General features: G+C 36.7%; 1 protein-coding gene across 1 annotated transcript in view; it reads left to right on the top strand.

The window, feature by feature from the left end:
- Positions 1-16,468, top strand: part of CFAP47 (cilia and flagella associated protein 47) — a 509,799-nt gene that overhangs the window by 428,011 nt on the left and 65,320 nt on the right. The window contains 1 exon segment of the mRNA XM_060137366.1: positions 2,474-2,572. Coding sequence (XP_059993349.1) covers positions 2,474-2,572 — 99 coding nt within the window.

The following is a 16,468-nucleotide window of genomic DNA, read 5'->3' as shown; positions in this document are numbered from 1 at the left end:
GCAGCCGCTCCGCAGCATGTGGGATCTTCCCGGACCGGGGCATGAACCCGTGTCCCCTGCATTGGCAGGCGGACTCTCAACCACTGCGCCACCAGGGAAGCCCCATTTTTGTTTTTTAAAATTAACATTTTCATGGTACATCTTTTATCATCCTTTTTCTTTCAAACTACCTATGTCATTAAATTTGGAGAAGTCTATTTTAGACAGAACATTGTCGGACTGTGTTATATATAAATATTTCAACTCTACCCTGGCTAGCTACCCTTTCCCTCAGCCTGCTACCCCAGCAAGAGAATTGGAGTGCCACCTCTTTCTACCAAGCAAGAGATAGAAGATCAGCTCCCCTCCCCTTTATTTTTCTGCCCCTCTTAGTTGATCTGGGTTGGAGACTTGTTCAGTGCCTTGTCCAGTATATATGAGAGGCAGTATGGAAACCTGGAAACCCACCACAATGTCGTTCCTCAAGTCCCAAGGTCCCTAAGTAGACTGCCTTCTTCTTTCATATTTCAGAGTCTCCCTATCCTTGTCTGTTGTATATTATGTCTGGCAATTTTTAGTTGTAAGAGGGGGAGCCTAGGAGGAATGGGGCTACTTCATTTTTGTGGATTTTTATTATTATTCTTTTGGGCACTCCCAAATTTGGCCAGTGGGACGCTTTACAAGACAATTCCTAAGTCCTTTTTATTGTCTTCATTAGTTTTTGAATATTTTGTTACTTTCTGGCAGTATAAGATGTTCTAGTTTCACCTAGCACTCAACTTGCTGTAAAAACTAGAATTCGGCATTTTTCAATGGTTTACTATACAGAGACAAGGTATTTAGTGTCCAAGATATGGGCACTAGATGTGCTCATTGCTGCTAGGATGTTCCTTTCAGGGGACAGAACAAAGAAGTATAATTATTAAAATAATTATTAAAAACAATTATCTCATACTGATACCTCCTATTCCGATCCTACACCATAGGGTTCTTCCTCAATTCACCTCACTTTCTCTTCTCCCATGTGAAAAACCTCACTCCCAACACATCAATTCAGTACCCATTTGCTCTATCATACCTATATACCCCTTATATTTTCTAAATTACTATATTCTTAACTACCAAGAAAAAGAGAGAGAGAGAGAGAGAGAGAGAAAAGGAAAAAGGAACTGGAAACTACTAAATCTAAAGCTATCTTTGCAGTTAATTTTTCTTCCTGGAATACATTGTACTACAATAGAACAGTCAGAGAACTATGGCCAAAATATTCTTTAATTAATTCTTTATTCTGTATAGTTTTGTGGTCAATTTATATAAAGATTGATTCTTTACTTTTTAATTTGAATTCAGTTTTAGCTTTGCTTTTTCACACTTTCTAAATTTATTTTTGAATTTGTAAAACATGTATTGTTCAAAACTCAAAGCTATGTAAAATGTTCTACTTAAAGAAATCTCATTCCCATAACTCAACCATCCACCACTTTCTCAAACAATCATATAGATGACCATCATCATTTGATTCTGATTTATCCATACTGTGTGTAGTTTTGCAAAAATGAGTATATATGAATAAATGCGTATGTACACACATGGTTCTGCTTCATCCTCTATCTTACACAAAGGTGGGATACTGTATAATTTCTTTTGCACCTTGCTAACTTCACCTAATAATATGTCTGGAATCCTAGTAAAATAGTTAATGGACATCTTTCTCATAGATTTTTATGACTTTTTAGTACCTCAGTTTTTTTCCTGCACTATTGTTTATACACAACTAGTCTCCAGTGCATAGATCTTTTCATTATTGCTAATAATTTGCTATACAAATATTGCTATGCAAATAATGCCTTTGTATATTTAAGGTATATTTCTACAAGTTGTATTGATGGGAAAAATGGTAAATATATATACAATTTTACTGTATGTTACAATAATTCCCTTCTTAGAAGTTGTAACACTCCCATTCCTTTCCAAGGCATCAGCTGATATCTAGTTCAATATATTTAAAATTAAAAATTTCTGTGCTGACAGAGCTTTTTACTTTTTATACATGGTAGCACTAAAAGCAAGTACATGTTATGTAACCCATAAGCACGTTTTGAAAAATTGATTTTTGCATATATTAGTTTAAATTATTAACATTGCAAAAGGTATATTTGCGCATGTGTAAATATTAACTACTACAATCCATTTTTATGTGGTAGGGTCATACAGGCTCTCAGTAATATCTTTTATTTGAATAGTTTAAATTAAAATTCCAAGACTTTATTAGTTGATTTTATAATATTTTTTGAGTATTATAGAGAAAATCATTAATAGTGTTGAATATGTTCTTCAAAAATGCCATTTAAATCTCATCTTAAAATGTACTTTGAAAATGATCATCTCAGAAATTTCCCATTAGAAGGAAGTTTTGATTCTATTTCAATCTCCAGTGATGTTTTTCCTCTTGAATGTGACATTGAAGTGCAATATCTCTTTATATTTTGATTAGGTCAGGGGAAGCACAAGTGTCTCGTCCTGGCTCCATACTGGGACAGCTTCCTCGTAGAGACTTCTGCCTTCAAGCTTAGTGGTCTGAGTCACACAAAAGGTACAGGATTTCTGCCTTATATTCTGTCATTCTATATGCTATCGCATTTCAGAGATGATGAAATATGTCTTGTTGTCTTAATAAATATTTAATGAAAATTAAATGTATAAGTTAAAAATTTTGACACAAATTTTAGTAAGTTGATAAAAAAACATGGATAGTGTAACCTTTACATATAGTCATTATATCTTCACTTTTTTTTTTCATTCCTTTTCACATGAATACAACTTGCAGAAAATCTTATCTCTGAGATGGTGCATTGTTTAATGTCATACCACTTAATACATAACTGTGTGAGTCAAAGAATATTTTGGAAAATTAAAAATGCCTAGTGTGAGGCTTCCCTGGTGGCGCAGTGGTTGAGAGTCCACCTGCCGATGCAGTGGACATGGGTTCGTGCCCCGGTCCGGGAAGATCCCACATGCCGCGGAGCGGCTGGGCCCGTGAGCCATGGCCGCTGAGCCTGCGCGTCCGGAGCCGGTGCTCCGCAGCGGGAGAGGCCACAACAGTGAGAGGCCCGCGTACCGCAAAAAACAAAAAACCTAGTGTGCTAAAGCTGCTCACACTTATGAAAATAATTCCATCTTTGCAAAGCTGACAATTCCCTGAAAATGTATTATAGGGTGTACATGTATTAGTAATCCCAACTGCATATTGATGAATAGGAAAAAAAATCTAAGGCATAAGAAATAATGAATTTGCTTAAAAATCTAAGGCTCACAAAATATGAATTTGCTTAAAATACTTTCCATTACAAAAAACTAATTATTGTACATATGATAAAATACAAATTATCTTAAAATAATAATAATTATATATTATATATTATATATAATATAATATATATATATAATATATATAATATATATAATATATATATTATATATAATATATATATTATAATTATTATAATTATATGTTATATATTATAATTATAATAATTATTACAAAAATAATAACTAAAATCAGTAACTACTACTAACATTCCAATATAAGTGAGTTCATGACTTTCTTTTATATTTACTATAGTCATTTTTATTAGCATCCTGAATCTCATTAATTTATTTCATTTGATACTCACAACAACTCCATTGTATAGGTGTTATTATTATTATTATTGAATCAAGGAGATTGCAATTCAGAAAAATTAACTTACACAAAATCAAAACAGTTGCTTACTGGCAAAGCCGAACTACCATATGTCTGATTTCAACATCTCTGTTTTCTCTTTCTTTGCAATGTATTAAAAGGAGTATGAACTGCAGTTCACAAAAGAGGAAGTACCGATGGCCAAAGAATGACAGAAAATATGTTCAAAGTCACTAATATTCAAATTGATCTTGATTTAAATGATAGCCAGCTAAGTTTTCTTTATCCATTTAAAAAAAAATTTTCTATTTCAATTAAACTGTGATGAAATTGGAACAAACACTGATTAGTGGAGTATAAATCACTACAAAATTTCTGAAAAGCACTTAGTGTAATGTATATAAAGAACCATAGACATTACCACCTTTTTGACCCAGTAATTCCAATTCCAGTGAGATCTTTTCAAGAAATAATCAAAAGATGGATTATTTATCCACAAAGATGTTTGATATTGAATTATTTATAACAGCAAAAATTGGAAATCACCTCAGTGCCAAATAACAACTTTGTTGTATTTGTAGTAACTCTTTATATGTCTGCTTATATTTTAATTTTACTTATCCATTAAATATATGAGACATTTTCTTTTTTTTTCATTTTTTCCATTGATTCTGCACTTTAAAAGCCTTTCTACATGTGAATCAATTGAAACTACACCTCTGTTTTCTTTTTTCCTTCTCCTTTGTTTATAATGGGGAAAGAATTATAGGTAGGTAGGTATCTTTTTCACTTGCTCCTTTAATTCATCCAGATTTTGCTTTTTTGCTCTGTAATTACAATCTAATTTGATTCCCCATTAATTAGCAAGATTTCAGTCTTTTAATTGAATTATAATTATTATTCTCTTGTTATTTATTTTTGCAATGTGACATCCTATATTCAATCATCTATACTCTGTTACATAGATCTGTATTTCCGGTCTTGTTCCAGTGCCATACGGTTTAAATTCTACAGGTTTATGTTTTCTTATTTTATTTCTATTTTCTCATTATCATTTAAATCATTTCCTTCCTTTTATCATCTATTTATCTTTCTGGAAAAAAAAATTAGAACAACTTTTTAACAAGTTCTGAAAAGTCCCAGTAAACATTTGATTGGAATTACATTAAACCTATAGACAAATTTGGGAAGAACTACATCTTTACAATATTTAATCTTCTTATCCATGACCACTTATTTCCTCAATATTTTTTTTTCTCATTTTTAATATTTTTTTTACATCTTTATTGGAGTATAATTGCTTTACAATGGTGTGTTAGTTTCTGCTTTATAACAAAGTGAATCAGTAATACATATACATATATTCCCATATCTCTTCCCTCTTGCGTCTCCCTCCCTCCCACCCTCCCTATCCCACCCCTCCAGGCGGTCACAAAGCACCGAGCGGATATCCCTGTGCTATGCGGCTGCTTCCCACTAGCTACCTACCTTACGTTTGGTAGTGTATATATGTCCATGCCTCTCTCTCACTTTGTCACAGCTTCCCCTTCCCCCTCTCCATATCCTCAAGTCCATTCTCTAGTAGGTCTGTGTCTTTATTCCTGTCTTACCCCTAGGTTCTTCATGACATTATTTTTCTTAAATTCCATATATATGTGTTAGCATACGGTATTTGTCTTTCTCTTTCTGACTTACTTCACTCTGTATGACAGATCCTAGGTCTATCCACCTCATTACAAATAGCTCAATTTTGTTTCTTTTTATGGCTGAGTAATATTCCATTGTATGTATGTGCCACATCTTCTTTATCCATTCATCCGATGATGGACTCTTAGGTTGTTTCCATCTCTGGGCTATTGTAAATAGAGCTGCAATGAACCTTTTGGTACATGACTCTTTTTGAATTATGTTTTCTCAGGGTATATGCCCAGTAGTGGGATTGCTGGGCCATATGGTAGTTCTATTTGTAGTTTTTTAAGGAACCTCCTTATTGTTCTCCACAGTGGTTGTATCAATTTACATTCCCACCAGCAGTGCACGAGGGTTCCCTTTTCTCTACACCCTCTCCAGCATTTATTGTTTCTAGATTTTTTGATGATGGCCATTCTAACTGGTGTGAGATGATATCTCATTGTAGTTTTGACTTGCATTTCTCTAATGATTAATGATGTTGAGCATTCTTTCATGTGTTTGTTGGCTGTCTGTATATCTTCTTTGGAGAAATGTCTATTTAAGTCTTCTGCCCATTTTTGGATTGGGTTGTTTGTTTTTTTGTTATTGAGCTGCATGAGCTGCTTGTCAATTTTGGAGATTAATCCTTTGTCAGTTGCTTCATTTGCAAAAATTTTCTCCCATTCTGAGGGTTGTCTTTTGGTCTTGTTTATGGGTTCCTTTTCTGTGCAAAAGCTTTGAAGTTTCATTAGGTCCCATTTGTTTATTTTTGTTTTTATTTGCTTTGCTCTAGGAGGTGGGTCAAAAAGGATCTTGCTGTGATATATGTCATAGAGTGTTCTGCCTGTGTTTTCCTCTAAGATTTTGATAGTTTCTGGCCTTACATTTAGGTCTTTAATCCATTTTGAGCTTATTTTTGTGTATGGTGTTAGGGAGTGATCTAATCTCATACTTTTACATGTACCTGTCCAGTTTTCCCAGTACCACTTATTGAAGAGGCTGTCCTTTCTCCAGTGTACATTCCTGCCTCCTTTATCAAAGATAAGGTGACCATATGTGTGTGGGTTTATCTCTGGGCTTTCTATCGTGTTCCATTGATCTATCTTTCTGTTTTTGTGCCAGTACCATACTGTCTTGATTACCGTAGCTTTGTAGTATAGTCTGAAGTCAGGGAACCTGATTCCTCCAGCTCCGTATTTCGTTCTCAAGATTGCTTTGGCTATTCAGGGTCTTTTATGTTTCCATACAAATTGTGAAAGTTTCTGTTCTACTTCTGTGAAAAATGCCAGTGGTAGTTTGATAGGGATAGCACTGAATCTGTAGATTGCTTTGGGTAGTAGAGTCATTTTCACAATGTTGATTCTTCCAGTCCAAGAACATGGTATATCTCTCCATCTATTTGTATCATCTTAAATTTCTTTCATCAGTGTCTTATAATTTTCTGCATACAGGTCTTTTATCTCCTTAGGTAGGTTTATTCCTAGATATTTTATTCTTTTTGTTGCAGTGGTAAATGGGAGTGTTTTCTTGATTTCACTTTCAGATTTTTCATCATTAGTGTATAGGAATGCCAGAGACTTCTGTGCATTAATTTTGTATCCTGCTACTTTACCAAATTCATTGATTAGCTCTAGTAGTTTTCTGGTAGCATCTTTAGGATTCTCTATGTATAGTATCATGTTATCTGCAAACAGTGACAGCTTTACTTCTTCTTTTCCAATTTGGATTCCTTTTATTTCGTTTTCTTCTCTGATTGCTGTGGCTAAAACTTCCAAAACTATGTTGAATAAGAGTGGTGAGAGTGGGCAACCTTGTTTTGTTCCTGATCTTAGTGGAAATGTTTTCAGTTTTTCAGCATTGAGGATGATGTTGGCTGTGGGTTTGTCATATATGGCCTTTATTATGTGGAGGAAAGTTCCCTCTGTGCCTACTTTCTGCAGGGTTTTTATCATAAATGGGTGTTGAATTTTGTCGAAAGCTTTCTCTGCATCTATTGAGATGATCATATGGTTGTTCGCCTTCAATTTGTTAATATGGTGTATCACGTTGATTGATTTGCATATATTGAAGAATCCTTGCATTCCTGGAATAAACCCCACTTGATCATGGTGTATGATCCGTATAATGTGCTGTTGGATTCTGTTTGCTAGTATTTTGTTGAGGATTTTTGCATCTATGTTCATCAGTGATATTGGCCTATAGTTTTCTTTCTTTGTGACATCCTTGTCTGTTTTTGGTATCAGGGTGATGGTGGCCTCGTAGAATGAGTTTGGGAGTGTTCCTCCCTCTGCTAGATTTTGGAAGAGTTTGAGAAGGATAGGTGTTAGCTCTTCTCTAAATGTTTGATGGAATTCGCCTGTGAAGCCCTCTGGTCCTGGGCTTTTGTTTGTTGGTAGATTTTAATCACACTTTCAATTTCAGTGCTTGTGATTGGTCTGTTCATATTTTCTATTTCTTCCTGATTCAGTCTTGTCAGGTTGTGTATTTCTAAGAATTTGTCCATTTCTTCCAGGTTGTCCACCTTATTGGCATAGAGTTGCTTGTAGTAATCTCTCATGATCTTTTTTATTTCTGCAGTGTCAGTTGTTACTTCTCCTTTTTCATTTCTAATTCTATTGATTTGAGTCTTCTCCCTTTTTTTCTTGATGAGTCTGGCTAATTGTTTATCAATTTTGTTTATCTTCTCAAAGAACCAGCATTTAGTTTTATTGATCTTTGCTATCGTTTCCTTCATTTCCTTTTCATTTATTTCTGATCTGATTTTTATGATTACTTTCCTTCTGCTAACTTTGGGGATTTTTTTGTTCTTCTTTCTCTAATTGCCTTAGGTGCAAGGTTAGGTTGTTTATTCAAGATGTTTCCTGTTTCTTAAGGTAGGATTGTATTGCTATAAACTTCCCTCTTAGAACTGCTTTTGCTGCATCCCATAGATTTTGGGTCGTCGTGTCTACATTGTCATTTGTTTCTAGGTATTTTTTGATTTCTTCAGTGATCACTTCGTTATTAAGTAGTGTATTGTTTAGCCTCCCCGTGTTTGTAATTTTTACAGATCTTTTCCTGTAATTTATATTTAGTCTCGTAGCGTTGTGGTCGGAAAAGATACTTGATACGATTTCAAGTTTCTTAAATTTACCAAGGCTTGATTTGTGACCCAAGATATGATCTATCCTGGAGAATCTTCCATGAGCACTTGGGAGAAATGTGTATTCTGTTGCTTTTGGATGGAATGTCCTATAAATATCAATGAAGTCCATCTCGTTTAATGTGTCATTTAAAGCTTGTGTTTTCTTAGATATTTTCATTTTGGATGATCTGTCCATTGGTGAAAATGGGGTGTTAAAGTCCCCTACTATGAATGTGTTACTGTTGATTTCCCCTTTTATGGCTGTTAGTATTTGCCTTATGTATTGAGGTGCTCCTATGTTGGGTGCATAAATATTTACAATTGTTATATCTTCTTGGATCAATCCCTTGATCATTATGTAGTGTCCTTCTTTGTCTCTTCTAATATAGTCTTTATTTTAAAGTCTATTTTGTCTGATATGAGAATTGCTACTCCAGCTTTCTTTTGGTTTCCATTTGCATGAAATATCTTTTTCCATCCCCTCCCTTTCAGTCTGTATGTGTCTCTAGGTCTGAAGTGGGTCTCTTGTAGACAGCAAATATATGGGTCTTGTTTTTGTATCCATTCAGCCAATCTGTGTCTTTTGGTGGGAGCATTTAGTCCATTTATATTTAAGGTAATTATCAATATGTATGTTCCTATTCCCATTTTCTTAATTGTTTTGGGTTCATTATTGTAGGTCTTTTCCTTCTCTTGTGTTTCTTGCCTAGAGAAGTTCCTTTAGTATTTGTTGTAAAGCTGGTTTGGTGGTGCTGAACTCTCTCAGCTTTTGCTTGTCTGTAAAGGTTTTAATTTCTCCATCAAATCTGAATGAGATCCTTGCTGGGTAGAGTAATCTTGGTTGCAGGTTTTTCTCCTTCATCACTTTAAATATGTCCTGCCAGTCCCTTCTGGCTTGCAGAGTTTCTGCTGAAAGATCAGCTGTTAACCTTATGGGGATTCCCTTCTGTGTTATTTGTTGTTGTTCCCTTGCTGCTTTTAATATGTTTTCTTTGTATTTAATTTTGGACAGTTTGCTTGATATATGTCTTGGCGTATTTCTCCTTGGATATATCCTGTATGGGACTCTCTGTGCTTCCTGGACTTGATTAACTATTCCCTTTCCCATATTAGGGAAGTTTTCAACTATAATCTCTTCAAATATTTTCTCAGTCCCTTTCTTTTTCTCTTCTTCTTCTGGAAGTCTTATAATTGGAATGTTGGTGTGTTTCATGTTGTCCCAGAGGTCTCTGAGACTGTCCTCAGTTCTTTTCATTCTTTTTTCTTTATTCTGCTCTACAGTAGTTATTTCCACCATTTTATCTTCCAGGTCACTTATCCATTCTTCTACCTCAGTTATTCTGCTATTGATCCCATCTAGAGTGTTTTTCATTTCATTTATTGTGTTGTTCATCGTTGTTTGTTTCATCTTTAGTTCTTCTAGGTCCTTGTTAAATGTTTCTTGCATTTTGTCCATTCTATTTCCAAGATTTTGGATCATCTTTACTATCATTATTCTGAATTCTTTTTCAGGTAGACTGCCTATTTCCTCTTCATTTGTTAGGTCTGGTGGGTTTTTATCTTGCTCCTTCATCGGCTGTGTGTTTTTCTGTCTTCTCATTTTGCTTATCTTACTGTGTTTGGGGTCTCCTTTTTGCAGGCTGCAGGTTCGTAGTTCCCGTTGTTTTGGTGTCTGTCCCCAGTGGCTAAGGTTGGTTCAGTGGGTTGTGTAGGCTTTCTGGTGGAGGGGACTAGTGCCTGTGTTCTGGTGGATGAGGCTGGATCTTGTCTTTCTGGTGGGCAGGTCCACGTCTGGTGGTGTGTTTTGGGGTGTCTGTGGACTTATTATGATTTTAGGCAGCCTCTCTGCTAATGGGTGGGGCTGTGTTCCTGTCTTGCTAGTTGTTTGGCATAGGATGTCCAGCACTGTAGCTTGCTGGTTGTTGAGTGAAGTTGGGTGCTGACGTTGAGATGGAGATCTCTGGGAGATTTTCGCCATTTGATACTATGTGGATCTGGGAGGTCTCTTTTGGACCAGTGTCCTGAAGTTGGCTCTCCCACCTCAGAGGCACAGCACTGACTCCTGGTTGTTGCACCAAGAGCCTTTCATCCACACGGCTCAGAATAAAAGGGAGAAAAAGTAGAAAGAAAGAATTAGTAGAAGGAGAAAGAGAGAAAGAAAGGAAGGAAGGAAGGAAGGAAGGAAAGAAAGAAGGAGGAGGGAGGGAGGTAGGAAGGAAGGAGGCAAGGAAGGAAAAAAAGAAAGAAGATAAAGTAAAATAAAATAAAGTAAGATAAAATATAATAAAGTTATTAAAATAAATATATAATTATTAAGACAAAAAAAGGAAAAAAAATTCAAACAACAAAAATAAAACGGACGGATAGAACCCTAGGACAAATGGTGGAAGCAAAGCTATACAGACAAAATCTCACACAGAAGCATCCACATACACACTCAGAAAAAGTGGAAAAGGAGAAAAAATCATAAATCTTGCTCTCAAAGTCCACCTCCTTAATTTGGGATGATGGGTTGTCTATTCATGTATTCCACAGATGCAGGGTATGTCAGGTTGAATGTGGAGCTTTAATCCGCTGCTTCTGAGGCTGCTGGGAGAGATTTCCCCTTCTCTTCTTTGTTCTCACAGCTCACAGGGGCTCAGCTTTGGATTTGGCCCCGCCTCTGCGTGTAGGTCGCTGGAGGGCATCTGTTCTTCGCTCAGACAGGACGGGGTTAAAGGAGCCGCTGAATCGGGGGCTCTGGCTCACTCAGAACGGGGGGAGGGAGGGGTACGGCGTGCAGGGCAGGCCTGCGGCGGCAGGGGCCGGCGTGACGTTGAACCAGCCTGAGGGGCGCCATGCGTTCTCCTGGAGGAGTTGACCCTGTATCCCGGGACCCTGGCAGTGGCAGGCTGCACAGGCTCACCGGAAGTGGGGTGTGGATAGTGACCTGTGCTCGCACACAGACTTCTTGGTGGCGGCAGCAGCAGCCTTAGCGTCTCATGTCCGTCTCTGGGGTCCGCGCTTTTAGCCGCGGCTAGCGCCCGTCTCTGGAGCTCTTTTAAGCAGCGCTCTTAATCCCCTCTCCTCCGCACCAGGAAACAAGGAGGTAGAAAAAGTCTCTTGCCTCTTCGGCAGGTCCAGACTTTTTCCCGGACTCCCTCCCGGCTAGCCGTGGCGCACTAACCCCCTGCAGGCTGTGTTCATGCCACTAACCCCAGTCCTCTCCCTGCGTTCCGACCGAAGCCCGAGCCTCAGCTCCCAGCCCCTGCCCGCCCCAGCAGGTGAGCAGACAAGCCTCTCGGGCTGATGAGTGCTGGTCGGCACCCCTGTTGCTGCGCTCTCCCCTGCGGCACCGAAGCTTTCCCCCTCTGCCACCCGCAGTCTCCGCCCGCGAAGGGACTTCCTAGTGTGTGGAAACCTTTCTTCCTTCATGGCTCCCTCCCAGTGGTGCAGGTCCCGTCCCTATTCTTTTGTCTCTGTTTATTGTTTTTTCTTTTGCCCTACCCAGGTGCATGGGGGGTTTCTTGCGTTTTGGGAGGTCTGAGGTCTTCTGCCAGCGTTCAGTAGGTGTTCTGTAGGAGTTGTTCCACATGTAGATGTATTTTTGACCTATTTGTGGGGAGGATGGTGACCTCCACGTGTTACTCTTCCTCCATCTTCCCAGAAGCCCTTCCTCAATATTTTTGAGCACAGTATTTATAAATATTAATAAAGTTCGTTTTTCCATGAAAAAAACAAAGTTTCCAGTGGCAGTTCTTTTATTTAAATAATACAAATAATGGGTAAAGGTGGTCAAAAGGTAAATAAATTAATAAAATGGCAGGGAATCATCCACTGTAAACATAGAGTATGGGAATTATGGAAATTATTGTTTCTTTTACCAAAGTCAACTATCTTATTGTATTAGTTTATAAAATTTTCATCTTTGTTTACTAATTTTGGACTACTTATATATTGAAATGAGTGCTTATTTTTTGTTTGTTTCTTTTTAAATTCCTGGTTCTTTATTCTGCTGCAAGTAATTTTTAAGATATTTTCAAATTAAAAACTAACTAAATAATCCAGTTAGCAATTATATATAATGTAATTTCTGTGCAACACAGAGACCAACATTGTGTTCTATTTTAAAATCTTCAGATTTGAAAAATTATAAATGTACTTTCTCTTTTTAAAATTTTGCTTTGTATATTTTAAGGCAATGCTGTTTGGTACATAGATACTTATTTATTTTTAAATATTTATTTATTTTTTGGCTGCGCCGGGTCTTAGTTCAGCATGTGGGATCTTCATTGCCGTGTGCGGGGTCTTCATCGTGGCGTGCCGGATCTTTAGTTACGGCATGCGGAATCTTTAGTTGCAGCATACAGAGTCTTTAGTTGCAGCATGTGGGATCATTAGTTGCAGCATGCAGGATCTTTAGTTGAGGCATGTGAACTCTTAGTTGTGGCATGTGGGATCTAGTTCCCTGACTAGGGATCGAACCCAGGCCCCCTGCATTGGGAGAGTAGAGTCTTAGCCACTGGACCATCAGGGAAGTCCCTAAGCGTACTTTCTTAATTATAGTTTATATTGTTCTTGCTGTCTTCAAATGTTTTTCAAATTTAATGCCGTCTTTGCTAGATTTTTCAACTAGCAATGGACCACCCTGACTGTGCAGTGGGTTGACAGTTCCAAATATAGTCTCTGCTGCTCATATAATAAAATCTCCAAAGGGGTTTGTTTATTTTCAAGAAATTTGTTATTTGCTCTGGTATTCTTATATGGTATTATATTAGTGTTATGGATATCCCTGATGATTTGGGGAGCATAAACAGTAAGGGTACAACAGAAATAGGATCTCTGTTTCTTACACTGCTATTGGCATTTTTAGAGACTTTGGGATTCATTGACCATATTGTAAAAATTGCTTCTAGGGAAAATCTCATATACCATATAAAGCATTTGTATCCTTAAAACTAAGTCTTTCTACTTCTACATGATCTCAGATGAATTGATTGAGTGGAGAGGTTCTAAACTTGTATCATCCAGTTTGCCAAGTAATGTGACAGTGCATTCAGTTCAATTCAGTTAAGTGCGAGGCATTAAAGGGAAACCAAGTGATAGCTGGTAAGACCAGTATATATTCCTCAAATGTGAATGCTGCTGCTTCAGTCCATGGTAAGCTAGTCTATGCATCATCCCAGTCACAGCCTGACTTTACCAACATTTTGTTCTATATATGACAAAAGGACATGGATAAAAATAATTTCTGCAAATACTCCTCATATTAACTTCTTTCTGAAATTTTAAGTTCCTTTGCATTGCTGAAATCCCTTAATAAAATTGGATGGGTGGGTGGGTGGGTTGATGGAACGATAGATGGATAGATGGATGGATGGATAGATACATACATAAATACATACATACATACATACATACCAAGACAAGAACTCTAGCCATTGACACTTTTTTTTTTACATTGGAAAAAGATGTTCACGTCCATTTCATTCCTCCAAGGAAACATTTTTGTTTTCCTAGAATTTTTCTTCCTTAGAATGAGTTCTGGGCTATACTTCATTTTGTTTTTAGTAGTTTCACTGTTCTTTTCATTATCTTTCTTTCAAAACTGGTGACAGAAACTAGACAGGAGTTAAAAAAAAAATTTAAAAAAAGGGTCTTCCTGTCAGCAAAGAATCTTAACCTGCCAGGTTTTCAGTTTGAAGCTCATTCTTGTGTACACATCTAATTAGGTCGAGTAACCAAAAATGAGACAAGAGTATAGGTGAATTGTGATCTCAGAAGCCATCCTTCTGCAACGGTGATACATGTATAAGAGTTGCAGTGTTCCTTTGCTCTTTTACTAGGAAGTAATCAAATGTCACCGAAGCAAAATCAAGATTAAATTCTTGAGAAAACAGTCTTAGCTGAAACATTTTCCTGGGTCCTCTGACTGTGATAGTTTTTAAAAAATGGGGGCAGTGGATTAGCATTATTATATATCATAGTGTAGCGCTAGGGAGTAAGGTACTAGTTTACAAATCTATATATGTATAAAATTAGACGTAGGACTTTAGTAAAGGAGTCAAGCTGCAGGGATAGGGCATTAGACTTGCAGTGTGAGAATCTGTGTTCTGGTTTTGACTGTGATGTGGAAAAGCTGTGTTAGCTTGAGCTGGTTTCTGTACTTTCTAGACCCTGTTTTGGACATCAGAAAGAATGAAAATCAGTTTTACCTAATAGGATATTTTTTGAAGAACAAACACAGTTGTGCATGTGAAGAAATGTCTAAACACTAAAGGTATATACAAGTATTGTTTATTAGTATTACTTGTATAGGTGAAAATAGGTAAACCCAAAGATGGATTCCTGATTTTCTTCAGTTTTAGATGAAACAAGACCTAGTACACTGCCAGTACATGCCAGGAAATATATTTCTGAAAAATGAGCAAAGAAATAAATAGCAGTTATTTTTCTTCTGAAATCCATTTGTTTTTTAGGTGAAACAGTTATGAGACAAATGATTTTAATTTTCATCAACTACTCGTTGATGAAACAGTCTTGTTACCTTGGTGAATACCTTTTCTAGAAAAGGATATCTTGACAGTAGATATCTATTTCTGTATTTATATCTATATTTTAAGAGTATCCAACTTTGTAGATATCTATAACTATATTTAAAAAATAATGCAACCTTGTTCTTCCTTTCGATATCCCTAATCCTTTACGTATTCTATTCATTCAACATTTTAATTTTAAAAAAACAGTAAATTCATATACCACTTTCACAAATTTTGGCATTCCCTTGTATTACCTATATAATAATTTACCTAATTGTATTTTAGTAGAAAGCAGTGTCACTTGTCATGAGCAGTAGCAATGTACTCTGTTCCAGGAACTATTTTAAGCACTTTACAAATATTAATTCATTTAGTCTTCACAACAACCCTATGAGATAGATTCTATTAATAACCCTATGTTAGAGATGAGTATACTGAGACGTGCAGGAGTTATATCCAAGATCACACCCACAGTATGTGCTGGAGCTTGTGTTTGAATGTAGGGCTTGGGCTCTTACTCAACTACAAAATACTGTTATAAATAGAAGACAGCTTTAAAACGTCAATCAGTAAATAATAAAATAAAAATTTTAAATATCTGTCCAGCTTTCACTCAGAAGTATCTTAAATGTCACTGTTGCCAAAAAGGTTTTCCTGGGAAGCAGTCTCTGACAAGGCAGTTAGCATGCAGGAATTGTATTAGGGAGAAGTGTATGAGGACCCACAGCACTGGGGGAAGAAGAGGATGAAGCAAAGCTTAACAGAGGGAGGTGGGGACAAAGGTGTCATTTCACACCCTGGCAAGCACCGAAACTAGGATAGTTCTTCAGAGTTTCCCCAATTTGGGATGAGGAAGCCAGAATTTTATATCTCATTTCCTCACTCACAACCCTCCCACCCCCCATCCCATCAATCCATCATGAAATGTAGTCTAATCCTGGAAAGGAGTTTAACCTTGGTCAGGTGACTGTCTTCAGCTGAAGGCAATTCTCCCAGAAAGCTGGTATCTAGGTACTGTATACTGGCAATAATCTTGATAGCTTGGGACATAAAGTCATGAAGATATATTCCTCTTTTTACTTGAAGCATTATTCACTTTTCCTGATACTTATATCAATAATTTAAAATATGATAAGATATCAGAGTCAAGGTTCATTTTATTCATTATGTATACCTAATTGTCCTAGCACCATTTAAAGAAAAAGCCATCCTTTCCGTCCTTAAATTGCAGTGACGCTTTTCTCCTAAATCCACTGGCAGAATGTGTATGAGTCTCTTTCTGTACTCTATTCATTTCTAGTTGTCTATTCATATATTTTTGCAGCAATACCGTATGTCTTTACTATAGCTATATGGCAAGTCTTAACACGTAGTAACGTAAATCCTTCAAATTTTTCCTCTTCTTCAAGATTTTCTTAGTTATTCTAGATCCTTTGCACTTTCATAATAATTTCAAAATCAGCTAGTTAATTTCCAAACACACACAGGAACACA

Source organism: Lagenorhynchus albirostris, chromosome X, assembly GCF_949774975.1.
Source record: "Lagenorhynchus albirostris chromosome X, mLagAlb1.1, whole genome shotgun sequence".
NCBI classification, from domain to species: Eukaryota; Metazoa; Chordata; class Mammalia; order Artiodactyla; family Delphinidae; genus Lagenorhynchus; species Lagenorhynchus albirostris.
The sequence above is the reverse complement of the archived record's forward strand: the minus strand, read 5'-3'. Positions and strand labels throughout refer to the sequence as shown.